The 25,442-nt window shown below is 44.0% G+C and overlaps 1 protein-coding gene and 2 long non-coding RNA genes across 7 annotated transcripts in view; 2 read left to right on the forward strand and 1 right to left on the reverse strand.

Moving 5' to 3' along the window:
• IQSEC3 (IQ motif and Sec7 domain ArfGEF 3) overlaps positions 1-6,724 on the reverse strand; it is a 104,057-nt gene extending 97,333 nt beyond the window's left edge. For all 5 annotated transcript variants that reach the window (XM_030478739.1, XM_030478734.1, XM_030478737.1 and 2 more), the window contains exon 1: positions 5,966-6,724. In XM_030478739.1, the coding sequence (XP_030334599.1) occupies positions 5,966-6,456 (491 nt within the window). In that variant the 5' untranslated portion in view covers positions 6,457-6,724. The remainder of the gene's footprint in view (positions 1-5,965) is intronic.
• A 78-nt stretch (positions 6,725-6,802) lies between these two features.
• Positions 6,803-8,964, forward strand: LOC115605005. Its single transcript, XR_003990471.1, has 2 exons — positions 6,803-6,878; positions 7,798-8,964. It is a non-coding gene; the product is annotated as an uncharacterized LOC115605005 (long non-coding RNA).
• Positions 8,965-20,052: 11,088 nt separating this feature from the next.
• On the forward strand, positions 20,053-23,699 carry LOC115605004. Its single transcript, XR_003990470.1, has 2 exons — positions 20,053-20,658; positions 20,759-23,699. It is a non-coding gene; the product is annotated as an uncharacterized LOC115605004 (long non-coding RNA).
• The last annotated feature ends 1,743 nt before the right edge of the window (positions 23,700-25,442 follow it).

Below are 25,442 nucleotides of genomic sequence, written 5' to 3' on the forward strand. Positions count from 1 at the left end.
GCTCTGGTCTGGCACCATCTAAGGGCTAGATGAGCAACCCAAGAAGGCTAGATTTATCTGGCTTACTCTGACTAAAAGTGCAAATAACTTCAAGTATGGTGTAGGTGGGAATGTGTACAGTCTATGCCTCATATAAGTAGCCACTTGCTGCATGCATAAACTGTATGAACCTTGTCTAACCTGTATACTCCTGCGTGCACATCATTTTAAGAAGGAAATGGAAGTACCAGTTGCTTGTTGCAGTCTCAGAACAATGGGTGTCCTTCCACACTGCACAGGCTGCAAAGAACAGGACAGCCAGCCCAAAAGTCACCTAGCACTGAGTCCCTGGCAGGAATTCTCAAGGATGTTTTTAATACCTATTCATTTGGAACATTTTTCCATATGTAGCTCTTCCAAACAGCCATGCGTGAATTTTTTTGCATGCTAACAGTGTTGCCATGTGAGCCCATTGCTCCTAAAGTCTTGTAACAGAGCCTTACCTTAGATCTGCCTGAGAAATGGCACCAAATGGGCCAGTACAAAGCATATGGAAGAAAGGTACCCTTCCCTCCTGAGAAGAGCAGCCTGGCTGCAACAGAACATATAGCTGAGTGACATAAAAATATAACCATCTTATCAGAAAAACAAAACAATGCATTTGCATCCCATTTAAGCATTTAAAAAAATCACCTTTTTGCTGTTGCTTTCAGCCCTCAACTTCTCTTGTTAAAAGATTAGCATGAGTCTTCGTTTTGCAGGTACTGCTCTAACTGGGCTCAGGACACAGATACACAGGTAGTATCTGTCCAAAGCACCAGTAAGCAGTATTTCTCACAGACTCCTTCCTTGTTATTCCTTCCAGGTGTTTCCATCCTACCAGTGAGATTTCCCACAACAGTATTTCCAGCCTTGACACTCTTGTTGCTCGGGCTGGGACTTTTATATAGCATCACCCTCAGTGACATGATTTAGTAGTGGTTTTGGCAGACCTGGGGTAATGGTTAGACTTGATGATCTTAAAGGTCTTTTCCAACCTAGTTGATTCTATGATTCTATATTAAGGTGCTATCTTTGTGGGTGGAATTTCTCATGCCGTCTTTACTGAGCAATTTTATACCTAGAGCTTCATTGTGAACCCTTCCTAAGCTGAGACCCTTTGCTTCTCTCACTTCATCTGTTATTTTTTAAATATTGTTGTGAATCCCTAATTCCATATTCCTCTGCCTTTACAGGTCCTGATGTAGATACGATGCAGGTGTGTTCATACCATAAAGTATGTCTTAGGCTTACTACAATGTGAATGGAACCAGTATGGATATATCTTTAAATGGGACGTAGTCACAGAGAGTCTACTTTCTTTTTTCCTCTCATTATGCCCTTTACTTCAAAATCATCTGAGCAGGGCTTTAGTATCTGTATAGCTATTCCAATGCAGACCTCTGCCATTCAAAACCAACTTAAGCTCTCGACTCCAAATAACTTCCAATGCCGAAACAGTACATTGCTAGCAGGGATTTGCAGAACCCAGGGCAGCACCAGTGCAACTATTTCTCGTGTGTGAAAGCTCAAGAGAGTTAAACCCTGAAATAGGCTGGGGGAAATCTGGAAGAATGAAAAGGGAGGGCAAATGTAGCATTCCTTGTGCACCCAAAGTGAAGGGAATGGGTATCAAGGGTACACAAGCCGCTCAGAGTTGTTCTGATCTTCTGTTTGGGTTTTTTTTTTTTTTGTACTGGTGCAATGCACAAATATAGCAAAATATGTGAATAGAAAACCATCATATTTACAGTTATTGTTAGTACCCATTGAAATCAGTGGGATTTTGTCTAATGCTTTTACCCTGGAGATAATCCATAGAATAGAGCATTAATGCCTAGTTAAAAAGAAAAAATATGGAAAACAGCACCACTGCATATGCAATATCTTCATTTTAAAGTTACATAATTGAGCTTTTGAAATCAAACAAAAATACAGCAAACAGCCTCAGACCACGACAGCAACTAAGTGACTTTAACATTGTCTTTAAACTTGCCTCTCTACTAAGATTAAAAATACTACCCTAAACCAATACAAAATAAAAGAAGATAGTGTTCAGCCCAATGCAAATCCAAACGAGCTTTAAGACCTCTGGGAAAATGTGATTTGAGAAAATTTCTTCCAAGAGTTCTAAGAGTTTGTTTTGCATGGGGAGATTACCTTGTAGAGCAAACAGCGGCTAACAGTTTAAATGCAGTACTTAGGTCCTTTACGTCATGCTAGACAAATACTGTTTCTATGCCTTGTTTTCACTGTTGGCAACACAGTTAAAAGAAGAGTTTAATGCCACTTCAATGCAGAATGTTTGTAAATTGCACACGTGTCTTTCGATGGAAGGAACTATACTGGATTATTAGCTATTATTCTAATTGTATTTATCAAAGCGAGTTTTCCATGTGCTCAAAATCTGAAGTACTTCCATAGGCAGAGCTCATAGTGAGACTTTCACTGATAAAAAACAGTAGGATTTGAGCCATTTAGACTTAATCTGCTAAACCCCGTGGCATTTCCTTGATACTCAACAAAGGTACTGGGGATTGGAAAAGAAGGTAGTATCCTGATAAAGAAGGGAAGGAAAATTTATACTCACAGGATTTGATGACACTTTGGGATGGTCCCTTAAGACAAAAGGCTGCCTAGTAAGGGTGATCTAAGCTATGCTAATTCGGCAACCTGTATTTTTGAAGCAAAACATTCCATGACGAATGACCTTATTTTTTTGTTTTTAAAGCTGTGAGGCGCTTATGCAATAGACTCCTAAGGTAGAAAGAGACAGATGCCACGGAATAATAATCAGCCGAATTCTTGCTGAGAATCTCTGCAAAAATCTTTCTCCTTGCCTCTCTTTTCATAGGTAAGCTCAGTGCTACCTTCCTCACACAATGCCACGCAGCAACAATTAGGGGGCCTCTGCATAACTCAGGACTTGTTCCCTTTCTAGAGATAGGCTTGGGTTTGTTCCTTTTTAAAATGTAGGCTTTTTTAAAATATATTAAAAAAGGAGTTTAGAAAAAGAAAACTTATCCTTTTTAAAAAAAGCAAAAAACAAAAATAAAACTGAACTTTTCTTTAAAATTATAGAGATGCTTCAGTTGTTTCTTCTTCCAAGACCCTTACAGAAGACTGCCCTGGTTGACAAGAACAGTCACACATGTCCGAAAATTCGGGCCGTCACTTCTATCCTGGGCTTGAGGTTTAGCTGGGCTCCAAAAAAAAACCCTCAATCCTGACTCAAAATGAGCAAAATCCCTGGGCTGTGTCTGAGGTGAGAAGGGTGAGCACATGTACCCTTAAACATGCTGCCAGAACCTCCTGTTTTGTGAGAGGCAGAGGAAATTCCATTACTGGGTAGTGACAGGAGGGCACTGCCTGAGTGCTGCTTTAACCCTTGCTTATAGCCACTGCATCCTGACATGCTAAAATATCCTTTCTGCTCTGTTTAGAGTGACCATTTTCTGTAGTGAACAGTCAGTTCCTATGCTCTTGGCTAAGAGAAAAGAAAATTAAATGACATTGAATTTCAGGGTTTATAATTGATGGAAAAACATGTTCAGATGTGGAGAAAAAGGAGGAGAGTGCAGATACCTAGCCTGTATATGTATTCAAGTGTACGTCCCCTGCTGTCGCACAAAAGCAAAAATACAACTCTCAGGTTGGTGAGCTGGATCATAAGGGATATTGGGCATGCTGTCAATAGGTGGTGAAAATTCCCGACCCTCCATCCAAGTTGCCTTTAAGTTAGATTTTGCAGTCGGTTTGATTTCCTTCTAACAGTCAAAGATGAGAGAGGATGAAACCCGGTATATGCAATCAGTGGGGACAGGGTTGGGGTAAAGGACCTGCAGGAGTGAGAAATGTGGACTGTTTTGCATCTGTCATAATTCCTTTCCTGTACAAAGCTTTTGGTTTGCCTAAGCTATAGAAAGAAACAGAAGCAGTCTATTTTAATCCTCCCAAGTGAAGAACGCTGCAGGGATTGCTCTGTTATCCCCAGCAGCAGCCCTGACTTTCCACATAAAGGTTCCGTCCATCCATCTATCTATGTACTTAAAATATAAAGATTATTGCACGATGTACCAGCGATCAGCATTTTGCTATGAAGAAAAAAAGTCTACAGTTCTTCCCCAGTCAAACCCCACTGCAAAAGAAAAAGGTCAGGTAAGAAGGAGGTTTTTAGACTTATGCATAGAAATTGAATCTTCAGTCTGTGTAATGACGTATGTTAGAAACTCTGTTCAGAAGAAAGGAAAGCCCTTGCTGATGCGATGTTTCTAATAGAGCCTTCACTGCAGGGATTCACTACTGAAAAAAACAAGAGGTTGATTATGTGTTTTTAAGTGGGTTTCTTACTGTTTTGGCTACAGTGACTTAAACTATGCTGTTCTGGATGTACAGCAATCACCATGAGTTCAGAGTCTGGTCCAAAGTATTTTTAAAGCTCTATCTATTGCATGATGAAGAAGGGCCAGATCCTGCAAATCCTTACTACCTGTATTAATACTCTGCGTAGCCCACTCCCTGCAAGTTGTGATCGTGAAACTGAGTCATACAGTGCAGTATTTTAGAAATATGGATCTGCCTTTGAGGATTCAAGTGTGCCTTGACATTACATATTCCTTTAATAGTATTTATTTCAAGAGTAATTTCTCCACTGATTTTCACAGAATCATGTGATAGAGCTTAGCTGCTATGAAGTGGTGTAACTGTACTTGCACCAGCTGAAAATCCAGCTCCATGTTTGTAGCTAAGCTTGTGGATTCAAAGCAAACATGAGAGAGGGTCCTTTCTATTTAAATTGTCAAAAGAGACAAGGAAGACGTGTTGGGCTATACAGTGTGCTGTGTGCTTCATTTGTTTTGACATTACTATAACCAAAACAACAGAGTTCATTCCAGGAAAGAAATTCCGATCTAGTTTTACTACTTATATTAGCTTCTTTCTTACATAAAAGAACCTACATCAGAAACTATACCCCTTCTCCTCCTAACTTCACTGACTCTGGCGTTCAACCAGAAAGCATGCCCCTGCTTTCAAAGTGCCTAAACAAAGGGAATTATTACAACACTGACTGCAGTTGTAATTACCAGCCGGTGAGCTGGTGGTATATACTGGATACATAATCCAAGAAAATGTTACTCCTCAATAGTAGCCTCTTCCACTACCTCTAGTGCTGGAACGCTCATCCTTGTTTACTATACATGCATGCACACAGACCATTATCAGCATTCAGTACTAGTAGTCATGCTTTCTTCACCGGAGAGGAAAGACCAGGAAAAAAATACTTTGTCCTTTTGAAGAGCTGGATCAGTGTCAGGTGCCACTCACCAGAAAAAATAAAGAGAAGAAAAAACCCAGACAACCCACACACAAGTGTGATAAGCATCCTAAATGTCAAACGTATATACAGCATCTGTATCTCTATGAACACATATACACCGTGCACAACATAATGCATACCGTAGCCCCCTCGCATCAGGAAAACCCCAGCTCGTTCCAGGGAGGATGGGGTATTTTGACAGATAGCTGCGAGTTAAGGCAAACAGAAACTGTCACAATGCTGCTGTCGCCTTTGACCCAAGACTTATTTATTTGTGACAGACAATGAGGGCACGATGCTGTCCGAGCACCGCGGCCGGGTTGAAATGGACCACGGACACTTGTACATAGAAATGAAAGGGGTGAACCGGGAGGCGAACGCCTCCGGGAAGCAGCATCCTGGCTCCTCTTTGCACTCTGCCTGCTCTCCCTCCCCGAGAACGCATGGAAGGAGGGATGGAAGGAGGGAAGGAGGGCGGGATTCCCCACCCACCCACACACCGCCTCTCGCTCCGCAAGGCTGCAGGGGGGTATAGCCCGGTCCCCTCTCGGAGCCGGGCCCGGACGGGGCCCGTTCCACCGCTGCTCCCCGCTGCCACCCCTGCCCGCCCCCTTCCCCCTCCTCACTTACTCTGGTCTCCGGCTCAGGACGCCTTTGCTGATGGCCTGGTGGGGCTTGTGCTGGAGCAGAGCGGTGCAGCAGCCCTTCTCCCTGCCGTCCTTCTCGGCGGGGTGCTGGTGGGGCTGGACGGCGGGGTGCTGGTGGCCGGCAGCCCGCCCGCTGCCGCCGGGGCCGGCCGGTGCCTGCTTGCCCGCCGGCGGCGGCGGCTGCGCCGGGAGCTGTTGGTGGTGCTGGAGCGGGTCGAGTTGGCCCGGCGCCGACGGGGGCTGCTCGGCCGGGGAGCCCTGGGGCGGCTCGGCGGGGACTGCCGGCGGCTCAGCGTGGGGCGGCTGCTGCCCGCGGAGGTTGCGGTTCTCGGTGCTGAGCTCGTCCAGCCGCCGCTCCAGCTCGTCGATGCGCTGGCGCTGGGTGTGGATGAGGCTCTGCTGGTTCTGCACGATGGCGGTGAGCTCCTTCAGGTAGAGCACGGCGCGCACCGGGTTCTCCAGCAGGCTCTCCATGCCCCGGCTGCCGGACCGGGCCGCGCTGCCCGGCCGCCGGGCTCCGCCGACAGCGGCGCGGGATGCGGGGAGGCGCCGACACCAGCCGAGCCGCCTCACGAGCGCGCGCGCGCGCGGCCGCGCCACCAGTGGCCACGCGCGCGGGCGCGCGTTCTCGCGGGCGGGGAGCCGAGGGGAGGAGGAGGCGGCTCGGCTCGGCTCGGCTCGGCTCGGCTCGGCTCGGCTCGGCTCGGCTCGGCTCGGCTGCCCCCGCGCGCCACGCACGGCCGAGTCCGTGGGAGGGGGAGAGGGGCGGGACCCGCCGCAGAGGCTCCGCCCCCCCCGGCCGGGCCGCGCAGGCGCGGGAGGGACCTGGGCAGGGGGCGGAGTGGTTCCCGTCCCGTCCAGGTCCCGCTCCCGTTCCCGGGGCCCGTGTTTCTGAGGTAAAACTCGAGTGGCCGTGCCTCGCTGCCCCGGCCCTTCCGCCCCTCAGCGAGGCGGTGGGCGCTGCTCCGGCACCGCCGCGCTCCGCGGTCTGAGGGGAGCCTGGGCAGGGAGGGAGCGGGCGGGCAGTGCCCCTCTGCGATGCCCTTCGCAGCCGCTCTTCTCCGCTCTTGTGTCCTCCCTGAACTAAGTGTTACATTCGTCTCCAGGGTGGCTTGGTGACTTTCCTTTTCCCCCAAAGTGACTTGAATAACTGTGGCTGGGCTTGGCTGCCCTGTTGATCACGGTCCTGTTTCTTTCACTTCCCTTGTTAGCATGCAGAAGGCCAATGTGAACCCGAGGGAAGGACGATGTACCGAGGAAAATGGATGTTAGAAGTTTGTTGCTCCTCTGAGTCTCTGGTGTCCTTTAGGTTTCATGGGAATAAAGCTTGGACTTGGTGTGGGGATTTGGTGGGGGTTGTGGAGGCTGGGGATGTAATAATAGCAGAGAAGTGACAGGCAGGGCCTTTGCTGCTAGACTCTGTACAGGTTTTCTTCATCTCAACATCTTCTCTTACCCTTCCTCACCCACAGCCTTAAGAGCTTTCAAACTTACAGTTTGGGTCTGAGAAACTATCTGTGAGCTTCCTGTTATATTCATCAATAAGTAACCTGGCTAATGGTAATAAACTTACTTTCAGGAACTCCTGTGTAGATCTGCACACAATTCTGCTGATCTCCATAAAGGTATCCTTCCAATCACTGTGGGTACTGAAGATCCAGGATTTGTAACAAGCAGTCACACCCGGTTTTAGGCAAGCATGTCAGTGCATTTGACTGAGTGTACAAAAGGTGCAAGCCACAGAACAAAAAGCAAACAAAAAAGTTTTAAGTAGGTCATTTTGAGTGTAGAACTACTCTTGTTTTGCCTTTTCAGATCAGCAGATTCGTAGCAAGGATTTCCTGAAGTGAGGAACCCAGCAACGTAGAGGAGAATCTCCATTTCAGAGGAGCTGAAAGGTGTATTTCCAGTCTCTTCTGTTCACGGATGGCCCTGGGAATGTAAACTGATGCAAACAGGATCACCAGGATTAGAACTTCTTCACAGACTCCTCCTAAAAAAGAACTGCTATTCACAGTTCTCTCTCAAGCTCTTAGAGATAGCTTTGGAGGATCGTGAAACATTGCCTTGTGTCTGTCCCCTGTGTGCTGGGGTGGGGGAAAGACCCTGGAGTCTTTGACTAATGACTAAAAGCATTCACATCCCACACACTTTTGATTTTATTGGAAAGTTTTAGTGGAGACCTTCCCCCATCCCGTTGCCTAGTGTGTCATTAACATTTTGTGACAGGGGAATGACTGAGCAGGAATTAGCATTATTTCGCAAGGGGAAAGATGGTTATAGGGGAGTGTGAAAAAAGGCACACACGGAAAGACAGGGGAGGTGAAAACACCTGAGCTATATTTGGGGGAGTGTGAAAGTGATCGTTTGGGAAATCATGCTGGTGTGCTGTCTCCTTTCAGAGATGCTACTGAACAGCATCACTTCAGTCTTGCCTCATAGGAACAGAGTCCAGGGACACCAATGGAAATAACGTGCTTTTGGCATCGGTACGTGCTGGGAAACAACCAGGGATGGCTATTGGTACGCTAACATATGCACATACACACACAGAGAGTTACCTTGTCCTTGTTAGGAGAGACTTCAGGCAGAGACTGTTTATCTTGCAGAACAGAGGAGGCTGTTGTAACTCTTAAGACAATCTCTGTGCAGAGTTCTGTCTTTGCAGTGGACATCATGTTCCTTTGCAGCTCAGCTTGATCAAAGCAATGAAGAAATAAGGGTCATAGACATCGTACTGGCATATCCAAGTATAGACAGCCAGGTTGTTACTAACTAAAAGGAGAAAATCTTCCCGGTTTGGATGACTGGGGATGGGGCAAAACAGCTTGGAAGTCTCGTCATGGTGCTTGAATGCCTATCAGATGTGACTTCTACTGTGCGAAGTGCTCCCGATGTATTCGTTCACTGTTTTCACACCTTTAATTTGCTTGTCCGGCCTCATTAGCCTAGCTTCTGCTAATAAATCTTTCTCATAAATTACACAGACGCATACAGGCATGGATTCATAAGCTAAAAACAAGCATGTTAGGAGAATCAGAAAGAAACCTGTTTTCTCTGTGGGTGTGGTGACTGGTGAACGAAAATGGTAAGACCATACCTAACCTTTCAGGTTTCTACAGAGGGCACGTGCCAAAGGGAAATGCAGCAGCATGCTTTTGTGCCTGACGTGAAAGACTGCGCAGGGATCTTCTTACAAAACTTCAAGAGATAAGAGTTGCATAATCGTGTGTAATAAGAAAATTCAATGATGATGGGATATTCATTCAGGAGGAATTGCAAGGTTATCAGAAGAAACTGAATGTATTCTTTCACTGGGTAAGCAAGAATCCTGCATAGCTAGGAAATGCCTCCTCTTTTACCCAGCCATCACTGTGTGCCTTTCATTATGCCGCCACAATACCTAACAAACATCACTTGCGAAGCTCTGCACATTAGTATAGTAAGCTTTATTCTTCCACAGAAAGCGAATGGTAGGATTGTAGCTGTCGGATAGGGAAATAAGGACATAAAGTGGTTGAATGACTTGTCCAAGGCCATGCAGGAAGCCTGGGCAGGAGACAGATCTCTGATTGCGAGCAACTTTAGCATTTAACCCGATCTTCAGGTCACTGAATGCTGCCGCTTCTCTCTTCAGAGGAGATGATATCTAGAGGGAAACAATGGTGAAGATTATTTTTGCCACAGATAATTTGTTGGTATTGTATTTTTCAGAGTCCTGATTCTTTTCGGTCCATTCCAGAAAAAAATAGTAATGACTAATAATGGATTAATTATGTTGTTATGGAATAAAGTGCTTCCCTTATCCACTTAGCAAGGTGCTTGGGCATTGCACAGACAATTACAAATAAAGTGCAGCAGTAGTAATTAAAATAAGCATGCATTATAAACACACAATAAAATGCAAATGAATCAAGCCCCAGGATTTAATGGAAAGGTCTAATACGACATGATCTGATTTTATATTTATTTAGCTGTTTAATTCAGTCAGAGTAGAGTGAATCCATAAATAACGGTATACCAAGAAGCAATACATGAGAGAGAAGGTAGTAACATCTTCAGTTGTTTCATCTGAAGACAAATTTTCACTGCAGTGTGTTCTCGCAACATCTGAGAGGTCTTAATCCCACTTTAATTTGCAACAGCTCACTGAAACTTGATGCAAACAAATCACTCCAGCCTTTTGACAGGTAGAGACTTCCTGCGCTTTTCCATTTGAATTTCTGTTCAAGGCATTTCCCTCTTAGTTACGCTCTATGTCCTTCTGGGTGGGAGCTCCTAGCAGCAAACCCAGGCAGTCTTCTCCCCATTTCTTGCATTTGACTCCATTTTCCTCCATCTTCCACGCCCAGGCCTTGCAAGGTAACAACCTTCCCCTTGTAATTCAGTATCCAAAGTGCTACCAGTTGGAGATGCAGGGCATATAGCTTAGGTTCCCAGCTATGGCTTTATGGTCTTATTATCATAAGCTCATGAGTTTACAGTAAGGTGTTTTATGCTTCTGTTAGCCGTATTTCTATTGTCTTTCAGGAGAAGGAGAATTGTCTATAAGCACACCTGACTACAATAAGGATTATGTGTTCAAGGTCAGGGCCTTAGTACTCAAGGAAAGGCAAGTTTAATGTTGGCCAACCCCCCTTAATTAACCTAACATTTTCTCACCTTTTTCCTGGCTCTCTCAAAAATGTGGCAGCATCTTGAGTGAAATCCCCATAGCCAGTGTTTGTTTCCAACCAGATCCATTCTCATCCAGTTCAAGAAGTACACACAAGGAAGCTAACATGAGTCATGTAAAGAAGACAGAATTAAAGATGGGAGGGAAGAGACGCAAGTATCATTGTCTTGTGTTGCCAGCTGCCATTCTGATTTCAGGGGGAAGCCAGGGCATTTTCAGACCCACCTGGAGGTTAGCAGCTGCTTGAGTAGAGATTCTTCTGCTTGCAAACAGCCTACAGACCAAAAAAATCTGCAGGAATTAGATGAATAATTTCAAAATACGGGATAGAATCAAGACAATCACAATGTACTCATACATAATTCATGGCTGGGGGGGGAATCTGCATCTCCTGAATGCTTCTTTCACTCAGGCTTCTTTCGCTTAAGGCCTCATCCAAAACTATTCAGACCAATGAGAGATGTTTCACCATCTTGAGTCTAAGCCAAGCCACTATCGGCTTACACCTGTTAAGCAGATGGATAAAATGAGGCTAAGACCAATCAAAGCATGTTGCCCACAATCATATGGGGTGCCACTGAGGGCCTGTAATCAGAAAGCATTGGAGTCAACAGCAGTGCTTCCTGTGCTTCAGATGAGCATTGGGTAAAGGCAAGAGCAGTCCTCTGGCATCTTCTGCCTCGGTCCAGCATCTAAAAGCCAGGTGGTATGGTCTAAAACAAAGTGAATCCTTTCTGTCTTATTGGGGCTGTTGAATTGTTAATTCATACTGATACCACAAAATCAGAAGCAAAAAGAAAATACCTTGTTCTATAAATCAAACATAAAGAGCTGAGATGCAGTTTCAATGTTTGGTTGGGGTATTTTTCCTCTCTTAGTGGAGTACAGCTAAGCTGACATATAACTGTTTTAAACTAGCTGCTCATCAGGAAATATGGTACAAATGCTGTACTGTAGCCTTAGCTGATGTGTAGTTTTGACACATTTTCAAATCTTGACTGTATTTGAACTGTGCTAGTGCAGCCGTGCATTATTTACTGCAAAATAAAAGGAATCAAGGTCCCTCTTTAGAATGCACTTTCCCTTTTAATGTTGCTAAATGTTATATTATCTCCTGTCTTCTTCATGAAGGAAATTAAGCTTTGACCACTTAATTGATTAATTCTGGAGAGCAAATGCTGCACGGGGACATTTTCTTCAGAGTCAGTCGGGTTTTTGTTTGAACTGACAGTTGTTCAGCCTTTTGTAAATACTGCAGTACAATGAAAAAATGGAATATGAGCTCAGTCCTCCAAACGTTACCTGACTAGTCCCACTGAATTACATTGAGATTTTCAGATGGGACGGGTTTGTGTCATCTGACCTTGCATAAGATACACAGAAAAAAAAGAAGAAATGGAATAATGTTAAGTCTAAACTCCAACTAGAAGGTTGCATTTTTCTGCAATGGCAGAGATGAAATGCTGTCAAGAAAGCAAAAAACATGCATGAACAATATACATTTCAGCTAAGGCTGCAATATACCATTTTGGGATAAGCAGCTGTTTAAAATATTTGTCAGCTATGTTCCAGGGGAACAATAATAAAAATTGAAAGAAACTGAGGTATTTGTCTTCACCACATCTCACCTCTTTATGTTTGATTTATTGAACAAGATACTTTCGTTTTGCTTCTGATTCTGTGATATCAGTATGAACTAACAGTTCAACAGCTCCAACATAAGAGTGTTCACCTTGTTGCAGATTTCTGTTTAAAGAAGGTACAGCTGCAGACCATCTGGTTTTGAGGAGCAGGACTGAGGATGAAGATACCAGAGGACTCCTCTTGCCTTTACTCAGCGCTCATCTGAAACAGAGCGAGCACTTTCTGATTACAGGCCCTCAGTGGCATCCTGTTTCACCTTGAAAGCATGGCTTGGCTGGTCTGTGCTCCTGTTACGCAAAAGGGGTAAGCAGATGCTGAGTTCTCAGGGAAATTAAGGCCAGGACAAATCAATAAGGCATCTGGCCTGATGTGCTACATACCCTATAATCTCATGCAGCTTGGAACATGAGTTTAATAAAAACCTATCTCTGGAAATGCCTCTGATACTGCTGTGAAGACAGTAAAAGGTAGAGAATTTGTCTTGTTCCTTGCTATTATGTGACTATAGTTAATCTTTGACATTGTTGACAAGCTGGAATATTTTTCTTATTTGAATTTATCCTTTTTACTTTCCAGAAGTGAGTATGCCGTTCTCACTAGAGTAAAGAGCTCTTTAGTCCTAAAGCCCTTCTCTCCTTGAAGAAGACTGATAGATCACCTGATGCTATTATTTTTAGCAAGCTAAACAGACTGAACTCTTTAAATGATGCAGTTTTATTATAACTTGAGTCTTTTTTTTTTTTTCTTGCTTTTGAGGTAATCCTTCAGACTTGCTGATACACACTATGGTCCAGCTAGAGGCAGGTCAGATACTTGCTGAAGATGTTGCTGCTCAGATGTGTTCCTATCTCTTGTTGCTCATTATTTTGGGGGTCAGGCTTCTGCTCAGGTTAACCTTTGCCTTCAAATCTACTTACAGACAGGATCCCTTGTGCTCAGACATGCTGACTTGTGATAAGTTCTATTTTGGTGTCTGAAAGAATTTCAAGGAGCAAAGAAAGAGACCAGAAAGATCCTGTGACTCAAAACCAACAGAACTTGCTCCAGACTCTTCTTTGAGGGACACAGCAGAATTGCTTCAGACAGCTACCACCATCCACACTGCTTCAATTGATGCCATATGGCAGAACTTCTGTCTGCATAGCCTCTTGCAAAGCATGGAAGAGATCACTCTGTTTTGGGAAGCCCAGATGTAAAGAGCAGGAAATAGGTCAAATGGTGGCAGATCACAGGTCTAGTTTTTGTGTTGCATGCATTAGCTTAACATAAGGTTAAGCTCTGGGTACAAGCCATTCTGTCTTGTGAATTTCTTTACAACTCTTGGGATTTTGGCAGAAGTTGAAGCCAATCTAGTGACAAGACAAGCAACTGAAACTTTACAGTATTTAACTTGGCCAGAGAGGAATTCTCCACTGATTTGCTGGCTACTTTGTTGGCCCATCTCCCAAGTGAAAGCCTCCTAGGAGACCTTTTCAGATAGTGAGCAGAAGCACCTTCTCAAACAACACTATATTCAGTTTTAAAAGATAAAATTCAAACAAAAAATAATCCCCAAAGCTCACAGCAGCACTACCTTTTCTTTCCATCCCATGCAGACATGATGGTTCACTTACTCCTTCCCTCTGCAGCGCTCACCTTGGGAAGGGGGAGAGAGAAATGGCAAAGAACCAAGGTGAATTTGGAAGCATGACACAGGGAGATGGGTGAGAACTGACAGGGGGCAGGAGACTGAAGATGCACGCATGGGTTCTTAGTCACTGGGGTGGGCAGAACTGAGTCAGGGGGAGGACTGATGTTTGGTCTGCAGGCAAGAATGATGTGGAAGTTGTGGTAGAGAAGTAAATGTGCAGAAGGCACAAAAGTGTGAGGGAGGAGGCATCTGAAGTGTTTCTCAGTAAAAGAATGGCTGAATATTTGTTACAAAGACATTCTGAGTGTGGTCAAAAGGGAGACTCAAAACTTGAAAGTTGAAGTCCAGGTTGAAGTCCACTGTGTAAGACCTTAATAGCATACAAACAACAAAAATCAGATGCCTAGAAAAGAGAATTACAGTGGGAGCAGCACAAAGTGATACTTTCCCAAAATATACTTCCAACCAGACTTCCTGAGCCAGAGGTGATACACTTGCATTAAAAAAAATTCCCTCAGTAGTTTTCCCTTCTATCAGTTTGTCTGGTCTCACCTTGATCCTGTCTGGATTTTTAGCACTCGCATCATCCTGTGGCAGGGAGCAGATCTTTGCTTCAGCTGTCCTTACCTAACACTTTTCCCATGCACTGCCAGGAACAAGGACGGCATCACGTACGTGGCCAGGTAGGGGTTCAAGGCCACTTGAGCAAACAGAATCCTCTCTCCAAAGATGTCACGGCGCAGGAGCACATAGGTACCTGGGACTTGGTCAAAAGACAAGGCCAGTCTTTCCATTGGCGCTGTCTTTGTTTCAGGTCTGGATCCTAAAGGAGCCAGAGTTATTTGCTGCTGTCTTAAGTTACGATTTGTTTAAAAGTATCCCATCTGTTCAGGTTGGTGCTCTGTTTCATACACATTTAAATTACTGCTGAATGTATGTGGTAGAGTGATGACTTTGGAAATAGTGGGTTTTTAATTTCTTATGTGCTGTGTTTTTTACAGAGATCAGCACAAAAAGGCAAAACACAACCAACTGTGACAGAATATATAAAACAGCATGAGCTGCCTACAGAAAAATGAAAACAGTCCAAAATAAGAGACCAATGTGAATCATGACCAGTAAGCATATTTGTTACAATAAACATGTCATCAGTGTCAGATAAACAAATCACAAATATTTATTAAGATAAGAAACAGATTATTAATAGACATCCCAAATTCAGATCATGTCCCTCAGTCCTAGTAGATAGGAGTTAGCAGCCAAGTCTGCCAGAATGAATCTGGCACTCTCACAGAGGTCATCATACCTAACAAATTTAAAAATAAAGAGTACAAAGAAGGAGAGAGCAGACAAGTGGGGGTTTTTTTTCCCTTCTACTAGTCTGACATAGTTTAGAGAGATCAGGCTGCATTAGTGCTACTAAAGATGATATAACCATGACGATAACAAGAAAAAACTAGAGGCAGGGTTGAGGGAGAGGCTTCCCCGGTAGCTGCAGTTCTGACCCCAATCCTATAAGCTGCTCCCAGCAAGCAGGTGCATGAGGCCTCATTTTGAAACGAGGGGATTCAAGCCAAGCACAAAAATCTGTCTGGTCGGAGCATCAGTCTGCAGTTTCCATTTGCCTCCTTTTGCCATTCTTTCAGATGCAGATAACACTTTGCTGATATGGCGTGAGTTCTGACATTATGAAAAAATAGAACAGTATAACAGTATTTATTCTTCCACTCTGGTGGTTGCAGAATGAAGCCTGTCAGTTTCAAAAGTGAACCAAAGTTAATTTTCAGGAGGAGCTAAATAAAACCAGTTGTTTCTTAATGCAAACCTGGCACTAATACATCGTGCAGGTGATGGATGTACAGTCCTGAGCTACTGGAAACTGAGAGGCTGAGGCTGTAGCAGCAGTGGGAATTCTTCCATAACGTACATTCTGTATGTTTCACAGCATAGATTTCAGGACATAAACAGTATCATACCAAACCGAACAAAATAGGCATGTAAAATATCGAAGGTGACTGAAACAATATTGGTTTTGGCATTGTATTTTTGTGTTCCCTTCCCTTCTGTGTAACATCTACATTGCTTTTCTAGTGGTTCTGGGGCAGTGGTGAATATGAAGTACTTTACAGTGATAGAAACAAGGTGGAGTATTGTGCCACCATTTGCATGACTGTAGGAAATGAAGCCCAAAATAAAACCAGGAGCTCTCAACTGTAAATACCGGTCAGCATAATAAGAGGTAAGTGCTGCCCCTACTCCCGACTGGAGCTAGTGTCATCACTGCCAGGCCAGTTCGAATTTTAAGGAATATTCTTGTAGCTGGTTTATATTTTCATTTGCCTTCTGATAAGTTGTACTTACTCATTTTGAGATAACCCCCTCCAAAAAAAAATCCTCCTCTTCCTTTATATATTTGGATCATTTCAGATATTCTTTCCCACCCACGGCAGTTGTTTTGTGATGGTCCTGAGTTCTTTGACTCTTTTCCCTTACAAGCCGGCTTCTTGCTCCTAATGCTGTTTGACTTACCTGTCCTGGCCATCTCTGTGCTTAGCCTACTTCCCTGCATGCTGGAAAGGTCAAGTCTGTAAGTCCCCTGCACCGTACATGGACACATGCCCGCTCTAAAGGCAAGAGCACCCCAAGGCTTTGCAGGCAGAGGAGACCTGTGCTGTCTCACTGTTCAGAGCAGGATGCAGCTTGCTTTTAGCAGTCCAGCTCAGCACCTTTGCCCAGCAGCAAAATACTTAGACAAAAATAGATAGAGAGGCTCCCTCCAATAAACTTATGGGATTTCTGGGCTCAACCTTGATTCTCTGCGTTCAGTGGGAAATTCAGGGACATATTCATGATTCATATAGATCTGAGAACATGTCTTTCATTGTTACTGAAGCTCAGCCTGAGCTGAGAGGTTAGGAGCTTGGCTGTGGTCCTGTCTTCCCTCCTGATGAAAATTCTAGTTTCCTGGCTAATGTTAGTGGATGTGCTCACCTATGGCCATGTTGAAATTGATGCAGTGAATTGTTGGTCATAAACTGTTTATTTCCTAATATAAATATGCAGTCAATACAAAATTATTTGTGAATTTGAGATGCACTCACTGAACATTTTGGACATGTAAAACAATGAGGACAGCATCATAGGAATGCCAAAATGTATTTTTTCCATGCATTTTTAAACAAATTTTTTGGATGTCCTGGATGAGGTCATAAGGTGGCGGTGACAGAGGGAAGTCCTACACCATCACCCAGCTACCGTCCTGTTCAGCAGCTCCTGGGGTCAGGACGCTCACGGGGACCATGACTGAATGATGCCACACATCACAGGGTTGCACAAATGTAACCTGTTCCTCGGGAAAGAGGCTTTAATATAGGAGCATAAGGTGCACCCCCCTTCCTGCTCTCCAGTTTGTATGAAACTCCCCAGAATTGTGAGTTTTGAGGGTGTTTTTCTTCCTAAGCCCTTTGTCTTCTCCCAAGAACAGGGAAAAAAAGGAAACCTGGAGCAGTTATTTATTGATGCTTAACTTTACCATTTCTTAAAGAATAAGCAATGCAGTTTAGCCAGCACATAGAAGTACTATAGAAATATTTATTAAATAAATGCACTGGTTTTATTATGAAACAATGACAAAGATACTGTTAAAATAGATGTTGAGTTGCACGCAATATTGTTTTTGCCTGTTCGCATCTCTCTAAAATGGAGGGGGGAATTAAAAGCTGAAGTGGAAGATCCATCCTACTGCTTTGTAAATGAAAAGAAAGATGATATCTGTAGGTCTTAGAAATAGAATTAAGTAGGGACCTTAATCTGTAGGAAGTAGGAATCTGTTACAATACAGATGCAAAATAAATGCATGTTTCTAGAGAAAAATCTTGTGAAATGAACATGGCACCTTGGTATACAGTTATTACAAGGCTGTTAATGCGGCATAATTTTAAGGACCACCAGGAAATCTGGCCTGCAGCAGAGAGGAATTCTAATAGCCTGACATGGTAAGCTTTGAAATGAAATAACTTCATGTGAATACTTAACAGCAATAGAAGGCATTTGAAAGATTGAAATGCAAGAGTAATAACATCACTGGAAATGTTTAACGTGTATTTCACTGCTCATTCAGAAAGAAAATATTTCACATAAGAATTTCAAGTTTTCGCTAGGTTTGCAGTTGAGTAGAAATTGGAAAAACATCTTTGAAGGTGATGCCTTGGCTCTTTTATGAATCTAGTTCTTCGGGTTTATTGCATATACCGGGAAAAAGAATGGCAGAACTAAATTTGGTCCCAACCAAACACACAGTATATTATTTACCCTAAAACTGTGGAGTTTAAATTAGTTACCAAATACAGTAAAAACTGTGGTTTGGGGTTGACTTTTTGAAATTTTTGGTTCAGCAACTGAATCAAATAGTCAGTTATTCACACAACCCAGCCATTTGAATGCCCCCTTAAATCCTAAAAGAGGAGCTTGCCATTGACAGCAAGGAATTTGGATAAACTTCTTCTCCATGGGGTGAGTCTCAGGGAATATTGATTTCTGTTATTTACGTTTTAGATTTGAAAAGATGAAAAATTGTTTTGAGCTTGAAACTAACTCTGCAGGAATAAGCTTTTATGAAAGGAATTTTTTCAGTGCAAATTTTTCTTCACCACATATTGCATCATTTTGTGAAATATGTTTCTAGACAGCAATGTCGAAAGTACAACTAAATGGTGCAGGACTGAGTCCTAATTGATGGTGACAATAATTAAAATGAATTATTTCATGAAAACTTCTTTTTTTTAGGTTTTTTTACTTTTTATTGCTTTCGCCCTCATTATTCTGTTTGGAAGCATTCTGCCCTAAAATGCATAAGTGTCCTGCTGTCACTATTTAGGCAAGCATTTATCAGTAGGTTCTTAATGGACACTAATATTTTCAGTAGGCTTTTAATAGAACATCTTTCTCTCTGCAGTTGTATTTCACTCTAATGTTTAATGTAAAGATGTGTTCCATCTCTTTTCATGCTTCGCTTTTTATTAACTTCCCAAATATATTCAGAAATCCCCTAATTTGTATCTAGCAATGACTTCTGTCTCGAAGCATTAAAATGTACATTTAAGCACACTGAAGCTAACGTAGGAAACTGATAAAATACTGTTAAGAGTCCCTGGATTAAATATACGTGATTTGAAAATATGAATTTTTAAAAAAGCAATTTTTATTAAAAAAGGAAGTAATGTTCTTGAAAATTCCTTTTTTTTTTTTCTTCTTCTTCTATTCAGAATTAAAAGTCCAGAAGATTAAAAAACAAAAAAAAAAAAAGGCCTGTCCAAAGCCATGCAGGGAGTGCAGTGGGTTTTCATGAGAATGCTGACATTGATTTATTTACTTCAGAATGGCAAAAAACCCCCCAACCTGGAAACAAGTTCTAATATTTAGCACCCACATTGTTCTAAAGGAACATAATGGGTAATGGGTTAAAACTAAACAGGGGAGATTAAGGTTAGATCTAAGGAAGAAGTTCTTCACTATGAGGGTGCTGAGGCGCGGGCACAGGTTGCCCAGAGAAGCTGTGACTGCCCCATCCCTGGCAGTGTTCAAGGCCAGGTTGGACGGGGCTTGGAACAAACAGGTCTAGTGGAAGGTGTCCCTGCCCATGGCAGGGGGTTGGAACTGGATGATCTTAAGGTCCCTTCCAATCCAAACCATTCTATGATTCTAGGTGGTCAGAACCAAGAGAATGATGGTCACGACTTACTAACATGGTAGCCGGTAGTTGTAGCTGGCTCCTTCATCCTTGGATGAAGGATCCTCGGATCCTTAATGTCCTCTTCACGTGACCAAGGGGGATTAGTCAGTTCGTGACAACTCCAAACTTGATCAGAGCAATAGAAGAATAGCCAGCAATGAGGTTCACAGCTGAAACAAGGTGGAGAAGGTTTGGATAGCTGGCTTTTGGGTTGAACATGCAATGGTAACTGAGACTGCGTTTCGAATAGCAGGGTGTCTGAGAGTGCTGCAGAGTCTGAGTCTTTTATGTGTCGACTTTAAATGAGTAATCTCCGCCTATTAGGAGCATGGTTAAGTGGATTTCTCAGAATACTTGTTGTTTTTCTTTTATGACCATGGCTGTTCTTTTTTTTTTTTTAAAGGCCTGGTACAGCATGTTTGATCTCTTGCCAGGTAGCCTAGCAGGAAAACTCTGTTCAGTTATGCAAGAAGCACAGATTTGATCCCTAACTCCTGTTACCATGCTCCTAGGAATACATGGTTACAAAAATAAAAGCATTAGCCTGCAGCCATACTGCTGTGTGCTGTGCTCTCCTCAGATCTCACACGTTCAGTGAGGTCAGCCCTGCTCAGGACTCACAGCGCTGGGGTGCTGTGAGGATGTGGGCAGGAGACACGGACTAAAAGAATGTGTGGGAAACACTGTCCTCATCTGTGCTCCATGCCAGGGAGTTTTTACCCTCTTCTCTATTTTTTTGCTACCTTTTTTCTCCTCATATTACTATTATTTCATAAACATGCTTTGTTTTCTTTTTTTCTCAAAGTCAGCAAAGGCAGTTACTGTGAGTATGCAAATTTCTGTGGATGCAATGCTAAGAATGGCATTTTGGAATTCATAGCTAAAAGTCTTCCCAGCGACACTTAGGATGGAGACCTTTGCAGTCCAGCCTTCCCTTACAGACTGGTTCAAGGTGCATCAATATGAGACATGAGTTGGGTGCAGCTGTAAAAAAAGGTACCATTTTAACCTAAGATAGTAATACACAGGTCATTTGATACTCATGTGTGCATTGAAGATGTTGCATTGTTATTGTTAATCATGGGTTTTTTTCCAGCACTGCCTGAGAAGCTGCCACAGCCCAAGCCCTGCGTGAAACATTGCAGCATGGTGTGCCCTGGAGAACTTACGGTCTGATGGGCAGTGCAGGCACAGGAGTCAGAAGGGCTCTGGCACTCATGAAGAGTAAGTTATGCAATGCTGGCGAGTGATGTTTAAAGCTGTGATTCCAGGGCTGAGGAAGAGGCTTGGATGATAGGGAAGAAAATGTAGAACCAAAAGGGGTTGAGGAGGGGAATTTGACAAGAGTGGCAGAGAAGGCAAAAAGGGGCAGATTACAGAATCACAGCATCACAGAATGCTTTGGGTTGGAAGGGACCTTAAAGACCATCTAGTTCCAGCCCCCCTGCAAGGGGTAGGGACACCCTCCACTAGACCAGATTGCTCAAAGCCCTGTCCAACCTGACGAAGTCAAAGGCGAAGGAACGGATCCATGAGGATGATTTGTATGAGGCCAAGGAGCAGCAGCCTCTCAGTCTCGCAACCATGACTAATGTACTGTGCTTATGCTGTATGCAATACTTAGCATATTACTTTTGTCTAACTAAACTAACATGGTTTAGTTATGTCTCCTATGAGCATATATTGATGGTTAGCATGCACTCAGAGGAGGTGCTCATTGTCACCAGAAACAGAACAAGGGACAGATGTTCAAGGAGGATCCTACCTGTTCTTCCAAGCCAACACTACAAGCAATACATCAGCGTCTCAGACCTGAAGCAAAACCTGAGGTCCAAACACTTCTAAATGTTAGACGAGCTCAACTCTACATCCAACTGGAATAGCAAAACACTCCTTAGATCTGAAAAACTGCAAAATGAGGGCTGTCTGGAGTAAGATCTGATCTGTTTTCTGCCCCTCTCCTTAGGGTGCAAAAGCGACTCGGCTAGCTCTGCCTGAATGTTTGACAAACACTGTTCCACAGACCACGAAGTATTTCCACCATCTTCAAAACACACAACCACAGCAGCACTTTGTATGCTCCTCACCTTTGTTTTTCACATTTTCCCTTCAGGTTCTGAGTTTTATGTTCTTAAATTTTAGTGTAAAACATTGTAATAAATAATAAGTAGCAACATTTTCCATCCTAAAGATATCAAAGATGGAAAAATATTATTGTTTCCATTTTTCTAGTGAGGAAAGTGAGGCTTTAATTACTTGCCCAAGGTGACTTTTCTCAGTAAAAGATACCGCAGCAAGAGAAAGAGCAAATTAATTTAACGTTTTGAAGGTTGGGTTTGTTGCTTTGCTTTTTTTTACTTGAGAAAAAGCACTGTGGTGGGAAAATGCAGTTTCAGAAAAGTGAAAATGAGTTCAAACATAACATCTATCTAATAATAATATCATAACATCTAAAAGGGTTGGCTCTTGCACGTGAATTTGTGGCTGTGACACATGAGTGATCAGTTTATGTACAGATAATTGCAATGAGCCTACAGGAAAAAAGAGTTCTGGATTCTGGGCAGGGTGGAAGCGCATGAATATTGTGGTGATGGAAAAGCTAACAGACAGACTAAGCACTCCAGACAGTTAGCCAGAGAGTGGCGTGCAAAAGCACAGACAACCTGATGTGCCCCGAGCACCTCTGGATCAGCCAGTTGTTCAGAAAGAGGATTCTGCAGGCAGCTAAGAGCAAAGCAGAATGTGCAAAGCCTCTGCACAGCCCGCAAGAAGACTGGTGGAAACATCTGGCTTCATTTATTCAATGGGCCAAGAGCAAAAGCAGGTCCGACTGGGGGGTGGGGGCACCCAGGTCACTATCTTGCCACAGCAGAACAAGTGACTGAAAGTGGCACTGCCACCATGCATAAACAGCACCTCTCTTCAGCTCCCCCCTCCCAATTTGTGTTTCCTGTTGGAACTGACTTGGACAATTGCTCTGGGAAAGCCAGGGGGCATTTTCCAAACCAGTAGTTAGCACGTTCCCTAACTGCAAAGCCTCTGCCCTGCTGTCATGCATGAACTGGCACACCACAAGGCGCTGCTTTTTGCACCCTATGAAAAATCTTGTCTTGCTGACTGACCTCCATCTCAACCTTCCTGTACCTGGGCAACAGTGAGGATTAGTGATCCTTTTGTTAAGGGAGAAAGATGCTCTGTGTGATTTTGTTCTTGTTGGCTGGAACTTGCCAGTACAAAGCAGCGGCGGGGTGAGCTTGGTGGCCACAGGTGCCAGTTGGCTCCCCCGAGAGCAGCCCTTGCTTAAGCAGGAGGATCCTGTCCTCGGGACCACTCAAAATGAGCCAGTGAGAGGTTATGAAATGTAGCCAGTAAACTTTGTTCTGGAGAAGAAGAGAAGAAATGGTGTCCATTATGCCACTGGCTGGGAACGGTGTTGCCTGGTCTCCACCAGCCAGTTGCATGCGCTGAGACATGCAACCAGCCAGAGGCTAGTGCTTCTGCGGTTGAATTGAACACTGTGTTCAGCAGCTGCTCTACTGATTTGCCTCCAGACCCTTTCTGCACTGTTGTTCACAACTACTTGTGCCCGGATAGATAGGTCTTGCCTTCACAGGAAAGACATTTGATATATGACAAGATTACACAGGAATTCGCTGTGATTTACAGCCTCTCACCCACTACCAGGGTCTTCCCGGTGCTTTCTCCAGTCCAGTGCTACCGTATCACTCCTCATGTGCAGCTCTCTGTACACCTGCTGCTCCATCACCTGTCTGCCTGCCTGGCCTGAGGTTCACTGCTTTCCCTTTCTCCATGTTAGCTCTCTTTTTGCCTTTTAATGATGGATTATCAAACCTGCTGGCTCCTCTTCCTCAGGGTGGCTGGGAGGGGGACACAGGAAGGGGCTGCGTCAGTCTGCCCTCACTTCTTGCTTTCTCTGAATTTGATAAAGGCATTGAATTGGATTTTTACCCAAGCAGCAGCAAGCATTTGGAGGGCTTTCCGTCAGTGGTATATAAATAAAAGTGGATCAGAATAGATTGGATTGTTGCTTCTTACATCCGCTTCCCTATTTTGTTTTTGACAGGTCCTGACACCCACACACACGCTCCTTGCTCAGGCTCAGCTAGATCTGGTTTTTTTGTCTGCTTTGAGTTTTTGGCAGGATTTTTCATTCCTTATAGCTTTCTTACTTTATTGGAGGATTTCAATAGCTCTTACACTGGTCCTTAGCTCTTAGGCCTGGTGCCTTTATGCTCTCCATACTGATGGGTGTTACTGGGTCCATCATTAAAACATCACAGAGGCAAGCACTGCACCCTCCTGCAGGCTTTGAAACAGGGAAGCTGCTGCTGCTGCCTCCTGATCTCCTTTGCAACTCCACCAGGTCTAACATCACTCCCCTGCTTCAGGCCGTGCTTATACAGTCATAGAATGGTTTGGGTTGGAAGGGACCTTAAAACTCATCCAGTCCCAACCCCCTGCCATGGGCAGGGACACCTTCCACTAGACCAGGTTGCTCTAACCCCGTCCAACCTGGCCTTGAACACTGCCAGGGATGGGGCAGCCACAGCTTCTCTGGGCAACCTGTGCCAGCGCCTCAGCACCCTCATAGTGAAGAATTTCTTCCTAATATCTAATCTAAATCTTCCCTTGTCAGTTTAAAGCCATTTCCCCTTGTCCTGTCACTACTTGGCCTTGTAAAAAGTCCTTCTCCAGCTTTCCTGCAGGCTCCCTTTAGGCACTGGAAGCTGCTCTAAGGTCTCCCCTGAGCCCTCTCTTCTCCACACTGAACAACCCCAACTCTCTCAGCCTGTCTTCCTAGGAGAGGTGCTCCAGCCCTCTGAGCACCTTTGTGGCCCTTCTCTGGACTCACTCGAGCAGGTCCATGTCCCTCTTGTGTTGGAGGCCCTAGAGCTGAACACAGTACTGCAGCTGGGGTCTCACGAGAGCAGAGTAGAGGGGCAGGATCACCTCCCTTGACCTGCTGGTCACCCTCCTTTGATGCAGCCCAGTATTCAGTTGGTTTCTGGGCTGCGAGCGCACACTGCTGGGTCATGTTGAGCTGCTCGTCAACCAGCTCTGCTTCCCACTGCAGAGAAGTGGAACCGAACAAAGAATCTGCACAGGCCATTTCTGTAATGGATTTACCTTTTTTCCCCCTAATTGAATATGCATGAGTGGGTCCTGATGTGTTCAAGTGCATTCACTGCTTGAAGAGGCTTGCCTCGTCGTTTTCCTTGTGTGCTGTTTTTAATGCTACATATCAATCACAAATGTTCCCTGTGTGCATTCAAAAACTGGTATTCGCTATTCAAATAGTGTTAAGTTGTAACTGTTTACCTAAGTCTCAAGAAATTGTTTCTGATCCTAAAATGGATGAGCGTGCAAATACCTCTGTCACGTGTAGCACATACCCCTTTCAAATGTGGATTTTTCTATTTACAGATGCACTCTTGAAATTCACTTTTCATAAGCATTTGTGCTGGAAGAACTTGGTTGCCTGAGTGCCTGCATGAAGGGGAGTATAAAAGTGACACAGGAACAAACAAGTAGAGTGTACTTAAAAATATCCACTATTTGATGAAGTCAATTTTTAAATTGCCCAACTCGAAACATAAGCACTGGAGAGAAAACAAGTGTATGAGTCAGAGATCCCCCTTTTGCTTGCCATGCTCTGTATGTGGCAGCAGAAAAGCAACCAGGCGCAGAAGCAGGGCTGAATGTGGCAACTCAAAAACATCTGTGGGGTTTTCCCTAAATCCGTGACTCTGCAGCACATG

The sequence above is a fragment of the Strigops habroptila genome, chromosome 3, assembly GCF_004027225.2.
Source record: "Strigops habroptila isolate Jane chromosome 3, bStrHab1.2.pri, whole genome shotgun sequence".
Lineage (NCBI taxonomy): Eukaryota > Metazoa > Chordata > Aves > Psittaciformes > Psittacidae > Strigops > Strigops habroptila.